This window comes from Mastomys coucha, unplaced genomic scaffold (genome assembly GCF_008632895.1).
Source record: "Mastomys coucha isolate ucsf_1 unplaced genomic scaffold, UCSF_Mcou_1 pScaffold15, whole genome shotgun sequence".
NCBI lineage: Eukaryota > Metazoa > Chordata > Mammalia > Rodentia > Muridae > Mastomys > Mastomys coucha.
Window position 1 is genome coordinate 98,937,044 of NW_022196897.1, and position 9,789 is coordinate 98,946,832.

The following is a 9,789-nucleotide window of genomic DNA, read 5'->3' on the forward strand; positions in this document are numbered from 1 at the left end:
ACCTCTGGTAGGATCTGTGTTGACAAGTTCCACAGACTGAGGCAGTTGACCTCAAAAGGGGGAGGCCTCCTGAAACTGGTTGTGGAACTCTTCGCTGAAGAAAATTTATTTACTGAGCCATAGTAGATAAATTCTCTTGGCAACTCACCTGTTTTGTTTTCTATTCCTTTTCCTGTTTATGACATGTTCCTGATAACCTAGACTAACATCTTGAGTATTATGGGTACAAAACCATCACTTGAAATGGGAGTCACTAAACATGACCTCATCTCCGGAGAAACTAGCGCTTCACTTTATAAGTCATGTGTAAGATGGGATTGATAAATATAACTTTCCCCACAGTAATATTTAATATGGCTGCATGTGTCATTGGAAGTAGGTTTTGGTATATTGTTTAAGAAAATCTTGAATAGAATTAAAAGTTTAAACTTATGCTTTGAAGAGTCAGAGAAGAACAGGAACTAGATGTTAAACAGTAACTGATTATGAAGATTTCTAAGTTTGTTTTTGGATATTTGCTACTAGCCTTAGATGATTTTTGTATTTTTATGTATCAAATGATCATAATATCCATTCCACCTGGCTGCTCCACTGAACACATCTTTTTGAAGTTGTAATACCTGAATTATTTTGTATTTTGCGGTGCCAAATGATTATTACAATGTCTGTCCTATTGCTTCATTGAACATAGCTTTTTACTGTTGTAATACCTGTTTCTTTATGATAAAAAGTTTGAGAGCTGCAAAATACACTCAGATTCAAACTCCCTCTGTGTTTGTTCCTGTTTGTCACCACTGAATGCTTACCCACCTGGCCTCGAGAACCCACATCCCAGGGACTCCCATACCCAGCTGGGGCAGTCCATGGCAGGAAAGGAAATGTTTTAATTTGGTTCACAACTTAAGATCCTACATACCTCAGACTCCAGAGTAGTTATGATTAGACATGTGCCATTTAAAATTTTGTATTTTTAAAACATGAATCATGAGCTGGAGATGGTTCATTAGTTAAGAGCACTGGCTGCTCTTCCAGAGGTCCTGAGTTCAATTCCCTGCAACCATATGGTGGTTCACCATATGTATCTGTAATAGAATCTTATGCCCTCTTCTGGTGTGTCTGAAGACAGCTACAGTGTACTCACAGACATAAAAACATCAATCATATATATCCTATGCCTGTTTCTCAAAACCCTACATTAAGATCTTAGTGATTGTAGAATGTGACCCAGAAATCCAGTAACTTTAGTTTTGTTTTTTTGTTTGTTTGTTTTTGAGACAGGAACTTTAGTTCTTTGTGTATTAAAACCTGCTTATTTATGAGAACACCCAAATACTAGTTTCTTACACTTAAAAATGAGAATAATTCTTGAAGTTACTGTACATTCTTAACTTCAGAAAGCACAAATGTAAACAGTCTGATCTTTTAGCCCATGAGATTAGCAACAATCTTCATTTTTAAATAAGACAAGAAATACAAAAATAAAACCACATTTTAAAACTTTCTCACCTCCCAAATATGAAATGATGTGGACTCTTAAAGAGTTAAACAACTCATTCTTCAATCTTAAATTGTAGATTTTTTTTCACTAAAAATTGAGCTAAGATCTCCACATCCTTCACCTCTGTCTCCTGAATGCATCTGCTCAGGCACTAAAGACCTACTGAACGCTGGGCAGTGGTGTGCACGCCTTTAATCCCAGTACTTGGGAGGCAGAGGCAGGCAGATTTCTGAGTTCGAGGCCAGCCTGGTCTACAGAGTGAGTTCCAGGACAGTCAGGGCTATACAGAGAAACCCTGTCTCAAAAAAAAAAAAAAAGACCTACTGAAATCTACAGGAAAGCTTAGCTCAAAATGTTTCAATTTTTGAAGCACTTCAACCAGTAAAATTTAAGTAAATATTCCAAAATCCAAAATATTTCTCTTATCAACTTTAGGTAAAAGATCTACACAACCTATTCCAGCATACTGAAAATGCATGCATGGCTGGCTAGTCTGTTTTAATCAGATGAATATGATTTAGGACTAGAGAGTTTTACTAGATAATGAACATCGGAAATAACCTTAAAATAAAACAGAAATTTTGGGGTGGAAGGGTTGTTCTACAGTTAAAAGCACTTGTTGCTCTCGTAGAGGACTCAGGTTTGGTTCCCAATCCTACATACAAGGCTTTGGTTTGGTTACCAGAACCAACATAATGGCTTACAACCATCTAGGGTATCAACTGCTGTTCTTAGAGAACAGGCACACATGTGTTAGACATACTTACATGGATTCATATGCATACATATGTAAAACAAATTTAATCCCCATAAGTCTTCACGTAGAACCTGCAAAGTAAACCTAAGAACTTGAAGCTCTTCTTCACACACACAAATTACACACTAATAGTGTGTACAATGCTTTGCATCTAAAATACAACACGGAGACAAGATGTTTCCCAGGAGCTATTTTTAATGTCTATGCTAAATAAATAACATTTAAACACATGATAACACTATCAGATACTTAAGTGAAATGTACAGAGGTACATTAACAATTCAAATTCTAAAATCAACCATCTTCATAGGAAAAACACACCTCGATTAAAAATTTCCAGTTTAATTATACCTCCCTAAAAAATTTCATTGTCATACTGGACAAAACATGATCCAAATCACCTTAAGATTAATCAGTTCCCTCAACATCATAATGTATGAAGCACCTTGGCCGTCATTCGGCTTTACTCACTATCTTTCATTCAAAATTCAAGTGAAAACATAGGCCACACTGACAAATCCCTGTCCCCAACAAGCAGTGTTCACATACCACTGAGGCCAGCTACCTTCTTGGTTTTTGGTCAAGACAACAAACATGACTAATTCAAGACATAAGATTTGCAGAGCCTTATCAGTTCCTTTCCGTTCTAGATGTTCCTAGTGGACAATGTTCCTCATGTGAAGGAACAACAAGAGGCACAAGCACAACTTCCTGCATTCTTCTGATCAAGCATGCAGAATAAAACTCATGTTCTTTTTATATTAATAAATGTAGCCAACAATATCTTCTAAGGTTATTATAACCCCTGCTTCAGGAAATCACAATAAAGTTAAATTTAAATGCTTCAGTAATAAAGAGCAACCAAGTAGCCTTATGTGCAAGTATGAAAGTCCAAACTGCTCAAGCAGTGGGACCACTTCAGAAAGAACCTGCTTAGCAGGCATCCTGAGCTACACACAGGCACTCGAGCATCCTGCAGCTATCTCACCACACCTATACACCAGCACTCCGAGCATCTTGCAGCTGCCCCATCATACCCACACACCAGCACTCGAGCACCCTGCAGCTGCCCCATCATACCCACACACCAGCACTCGAGCATCCTGCAACCTGACTCACCATACCCACACACCAGCACTCAAGCATCCTGCAACCTGACCCACCATACCCACACACCAGCACTCGAGCATCCTGCAACCTGACCCACCATACCCACACACCCAGCAATTGCTAATTTTATTTACACTGATGACAAGCACTGCATTTGACTGTTACAAATCTACAGGCTTACTCGTTGGTAGCAGTTGGGTCTTTCCAATAGGATTTTTAGGAGAACCTTTGTACCAGACCCTTTCTTTTTCGGATGGTTTCCTAAGAACTCGGTTTTTTACCCCTGGAGAAAAGGCCACATTGTTATTTACAACAAATTTTAATCTATCATGATTAGTGAGATCATCCAAAGGAAACTTAATTTGGCCATTAGATTTGTTCTCCTGTTTACAAAGTCTAGTAGTTCCAAGAGAAGCACTCAAAGGATCCGGATGTCTCTTCATTTTTGTGAAAGATTTAGAAGCTAATGCAACACTTGATTTATTACAAGATGTAGACTTCTGTGCTTCAAGACCTGACGTAGAATGTGGAACAGTGGGACCTTTTGATGTGCTTTGTACACAAGAGGGAAGAGCACTGTCACAGCTCACTGCTTTAACAAGAGGAGAAGCTGTGTCACGAAGGATTGCCAGCTTCTGCCTCACAGGCTGCCTGTCATACTCCAACAAAGAATTAATTCTTCTGACAGACTGACGGACGGGAGTACGCTGAAATTTAAGAGGTGATTTCACTTTTCCTCTGTTTGGTTCATTTAGAGAAAGTTTATTAAACCACTGTATGTGGTCAGAAACCTTCCCGTGCTCTGTCACTTGTAGACATCCAGGAACTGCACTGCCACATTTTTCCACCAGTGACTGCTGCCTAGCAAGTCTCTGGGGCTGAGGTTTTGAAAGGACTGCCACACTGCATGTGGTCCGCTCTAAAGACTGAGCCTCATTCTCCTCAGGAGCTTCCCTTGCCTCAGAATTCTCCTCCACCACACTCTCATCCCCCTGTGATGGAGGAGTATTTAGTTGGTTCCTGGAGGACTGTGGTTCCTCAGTTGGCTCCACATCAGGGAATGCTTGCAGGATGAGTTCAGCTTCGGGTGTTTCTGAGTGCATGTCTTCACATTCCACCTTCATGTGAGTTGAGTAACATTCCTCATCGGCTTCTCTGGCAAATTCTGTACTTTGATAAGGTGAGAAATTCCTTTCTGAAGGATAGCTCTCATCCTCCCCAGTATACCTCCCGTCATGTCCCTTTGACTCACTCACGGTCACACCTCTGGATTCAGCTTCTTCCCCCATATTTGTTACTGATGACTGCTCATGATTTATCACCTTATGAAGATCACTCCCAGATTCAGAAAATGCTTTCTGAATCTTCTGCAAGGTCTCGGAGGCCAGGTTCCCTTCATCCTCGCTAAGGGAACTCCCTAGCACACTGCTGTCAGGTTGGCTGTGGAAGGTTGAAGGCCTGAGCTCACAGGACACAACTGGTGACTTGTCAACAGTAATGTCGGGCTCCAAAGAAAAGCTCTTCACCCCAAGATTTTGCATTACTGGAGAAGTTCCACTTGCACTCATGTCTTGAAAACTTGAATTACTGGGCTCTGTCCAAGACATCCGGTTACCTGTTCTATCTAGTTGATCTGGACTTAGTAAGTGTTCCTCAGATTTGCTGATCTTCTCTGAGCCTAAAATAAAGCAGTTGATGCTTTTAATACCTTACATCTTGCCTAGTTTTGAAATATATTCCGAACACATAACAAAGTTACTGAGCATTATTGCCAAAACACTGAAGATGCTATAATTTAAGGTAAAAAATATCCAGTGTTGACATTTACAAGCATCCTCCAATTATTGACAGAAAGCTACATGGCCAAGTCAAATATTTTTACCATTCCAATGAGAACTTTAAACTTCCAGAACACAAAATAGTATATTTTGTCTTAAAGAAACAGATACCAGAATTTGAGGTAAAATTCTAACAGTATTGTGCAAATGTACCTTTCTTTAGCAATCTTTCATCAATATCTGGGCTAAAAAGCAGACCTGTTTTTACAGACTCAATCCTATTTTTTAGATTTTGCTGATTCGCTAGTCGTCGACCAACATTTTCATATCTATTGATGACAGAACATCCATTCTGTACAGAAAAGAAAATTTAAAAATGGTTTAGTAAAGTAAACCCAGTTAATTAAAACTATTAAAATCAATTAAGTATTAAAACCAGTAACTAACTTTCAAAGGCTTATTATATAACTGAAAAATAACTTTGCAACCAACACAAACATTCTGGCCGGTTGGTAAAATGCATAAATATTAGGTAACTAACATTTTGCAAAGTAAAATGAAAAGAGCACAAATTCAATCAGTATTATAAATAAAAAGCCTAAGCTCTTGTATTGGCTCTGTGCATGGGGGAAGGGACAGTAAAAAATTTTCCCTCATAGTATTTACATTCTGAGATTTAGAAAATAGTACATTATATATCAATATAATACAAGGTCAAAAGTAATATGGAGAATAGTAAAACAGTAGAGAACATTGCTGGGGGGGGTGGGAGTCTAATTTCACATACAGATCATGTAGAGCATGTTAAGTTGGGGTTTCATTCAGAATGAAAAGTATCATTGGAGGGTTCTGAACAGAAAAGTAACATGACTTAATTTGGTTTTTTAAGATCTATTCTGGGAGGCAAGTATTGCAGAAAGGGTAGAAACAGGCACTTAGAACTGCAAGTTAATTAACCAGGAAAAAAACATGGAGACAGCTAAGATCAAAAGTTAAGTGGCACACGAGACTGTCAGAGAAGAATCAAGAATGTGCACAGTCTGGCTACACAATGGAAATGGGAGATGACAGTGAAAAGGGGCTTTGTTGTAGGAATAGCTGTGGCAAGAAATGGGCCGTGTGTGTGAATATGTTGTATGTGTGCAATTGGTTTTGCCTGAACATCCAAGGAGGGGATAAACAGAAAAGAGTTCAGTGTCACAACACAAGCTCAGTTCAATAAAAGACAAAATACTTCCCAAATTAGATAAAAACAAACACCAAACCTTGCAAGCAAAGGCAGACACTTGCTCATTCAGGAGGGCACTGTGGGCCAGAGAACTTAAATGTGGTATTTTAGACAAAAAGTGTTGGATAGTCCATTACAAAGGAGTTTGAAAAGTATCATGAAAGCAAGCAAAAAACCATAAGGGGGTCCTGAAGCAAATGTTAGGAGGATGCAGTGAGGCCTTATAGCTGACAACTCTTGACTACTTGTTTTAGAGTGCTGAAGGCCACTGTGTTTTGTTTTGTCTGTTTTTTGAGACAGGGTCTCACCATCTATCTCTGAATCACTATGTAGATATGGCTGTTACTGAAGTCAGAGATCTACTGAACTCTTGATTTCTGCTTGTTCCCTTCTTGAATGTTCAGGCAAAACTGATTTTACACACACACACACACACACACACACACACACACACACACACACAGTTCCTTGCCTCAGCTGTTCCTCTGTGTCCCAAGTCCTAAGATTAAAAGGAGTGGACCCCCTACCTCAATGAGAGCAGTTTCTGTGGAGTTCTGAGATTAAAAAGATGTTGATAAAGAGTACCAGCCGAGCGGTGGTGGCACTTGGGAGGCAGAGGCAGGCGGATTTCTGAGTTCGAGACCAGCCTGGTCTACAGAGTGAGTTCCAGGACAGCCAGGGCTATACAGAGAAACCCTGTCTCGAAAGCCAAAAAAAAAAAAAAAAAAAAAAAAAAAGAGAGAGTACTGGTGCATGGGTCATTATTTTGGAAGAAAGGCAAATGTGAGAAGGTAGAGGTCTACAGTCTTATGTAACTATGCTTTGTGTTATGCTAACAAATTCATAAAGCCATAAGCTACTATAATGTTCATGATGTGAACATAACTAAGAAAGGCCTAGAACATTAGACACGCACACTCGTAGGGGTATCTGTGACATCATTTCCAGAGATTTTTAGAAAAGAGTTCTGGCCTAATGAACAAAGTAATCCATCAATGATTCACAAGCTGCTGGCACTGCTAGGAGGAGTTAACACAGGAACTGGATGGAAGGACAGGTGCTTAGGTCTGGACCGTCCTCAGCCCTTCCTGCATTCCTCCTGTTTCTTAGCTGCCATGATGGGAAGGGCTCTGCTAGACACATCCTCCCCACCAGGATGAACTGACCCTTCCGAAAACACCAACCAAATGTGTCCCTCCTTTGTGCAGCCTGTTGCTTATTCTGTCACAAGAGCAAGACACTTACTGAATCTCTGTTCTTCCCCAGACTAAATTTCAGACGGAGAGATCTTCTGGTCTTTTCTTTACGACTGACTTTGGGAGAGAAGCAGCCTGCTTTTCCTGATTCTACCCTGGAGAGTGCAATTTAAAATGTCAGTTTCTGGTATGAATATCACAAATTCTTGCAAAATGAAAATTTGACTAACTCCAAGGAAGTCAAATTGCTAATAATTAAATAATAATTTTTAAAAATTACTTAAACATTCTCTATATAAATGATTACTTATCTGCACATGACTATTATGTATCCTTCATCGCATACAAACCAGGATCATTAGAATGGATTATTTAAAAGCCCAACAAATCGTCAAAATTACACCATCAACATAGGACAGGATTTTCATCAAGGATAGTGGATTCAATTTAGTATGTTTTTTCTCCTTTCTGATGCCATATGAAGGGCCTATAATTAGTAAGAACAAACTGAGGGACTGATTAAGAATTAAGAATCTGATTAAGTTGTAATTAAGGTGAAAGACAGTTCACATACCAGTAATCAGCCAGTGAAAACATCCCATCTTGGACAGATTACCTGTAAACTTTTTTGCTGGCAATTCTTTTACTTCGCCTTAGGTCTGTACTGCCTAAGTGGTTTCCACTCATGGCGATGGGTGAGACAGAATGCTGAGATGACCCGTCAGGACTTGTATCAAAGTGAACTATAAGAAAGACAGATAAAACATCACACAGACTTAACTTTCTTTGCAAAACATAAAAGTGCAGCAAGCAGATTTAAATCCAATTTCTACCACCCACACAGCAACAAGTAGTACAATTTCTGGTTAGGTTTCCGGTATCAATAACTGACCAAAAAAGGAAGTATTAATCTCCTATTTAAGTTGCCAATTAATCTTATAGTAGTTATCCTTTAGACACTTAGCAACAGGGAGAGAGGAACCCTGCCAAATTTTGAAGAGCAAGCTGTGGAGATAGAGTAGAACCTGCCTATCATTTACTAAATGGCTTTGGACTCTAGGAATTTAGTTCCTTGATGAATATAAATATTACTGCCAAGGATTATTAGATGTGGGAAGATACCATTAATGTTATCATGAAACCCATTATGCATAATATATGCTAATAAAAACTTCAAAAAACTAAAGCTATTGACAAATTTGAGCTTTCAGGATACGACTGCTAGCCAACGTCTACCAGACAAGTATAATTCACCAATAACTTTTGTCAAACAAAATCTAGTAATCCAAAGCCATGCCTAACCCACTCATCCCTGCTACGTTCCAGGCAAGTAATTCATATGTGACAGTGTTCAATCTCATTATCGAGTGTTATCTAATCTGAATAGATAGAATCTTGTAATTTGTTATAGGAAAAATAGACAATGGAGGTTACATATAAATTAGACTTATATCCTTATTATACCCAGTATATTTCCAATGAACAGTCAGTTAGTTATTGATTAAAAAGAGCCACAAAGTGTCCAAAAAGGTATTCGTGTGGGCTTGTTTAGTCATGAAAATAGTGATCTTAGTGACTTCTTCATGCATGGGCCAAAGAACATTTTAATGGCCAATAACATATCTAATGTGAATTAGTTATTTCGAAAATATATATGGTCACAAGAAGCACAGTCAGGCAGTATAATGTAAATTAATCACATACAAAATTACAAGTAGGTAGTGGTACATGAATTGTAGGTTAATATCTTTATACAGTGAGAGGAAAAAAAAGAGGGTCTTTTAAAACTCAAATGTAGAAAACCAACCTGTCTTCAGACTTACAAATATTTTACTGCTTAGTGAATAAGTGGACCAAAAGAAGAATGATAAATAGCAACCAAATTACTACTGAATATTTCATAAAGAAAACTCAAACTACGCTCAAAATAACATAAGAATGTTTCCCCTTTCCATCTGGAGAGCAGCTGACAAAAAGACTACAATTCCCATCAGCCACTGGGAAGTCTTCCAACTGGATAGGCTTTAAACTATCACACGAGTATGAAGTTTAAGAGTTTATCTAAGTCTCCAACCTCTGGTTAATAAAGGCACCACAGCTATAGTTGTCAGCTTTCTTGTACTTCTAGTTTAATGAGCCCTGCATAACCTGTGAGGAAGGGTTTCCCTTCTGAAAAGCCACAATTTGCTATTCTGTTCAATTTAAACAAAGTATGAAAAAAA

The 9,789-nt window shown here is 38.6% G+C and overlaps 1 protein-coding gene across 1 annotated transcript in view; it reads right to left on the bottom strand.

The window, feature by feature from the left end:
* Positions 1-2,432: 2,432 nt before the first annotated feature.
* Positions 2,433-9,789, bottom strand: part of Arhgap11a (Rho GTPase activating protein 11A) — a 17,276-nt gene continuing 9,919 nt past the window's right edge. The window contains exons 9-12 of the mRNA XM_031371380.1: positions 8,184-8,310; positions 7,617-7,722; positions 5,357-5,495; positions 2,433-5,043 (exon numbers count right to left, since the gene is read on the bottom strand). Coding sequence (XP_031227240.1) covers positions 3,527-5,043; positions 5,357-5,495; positions 7,617-7,722; positions 8,184-8,310 — 1,889 coding nt within the window. The 3' untranslated portion in view covers positions 2,433-3,526. The remainder of the gene's footprint in view (positions 5,044-5,356; positions 5,496-7,616; positions 7,723-8,183; positions 8,311-9,789) is intronic.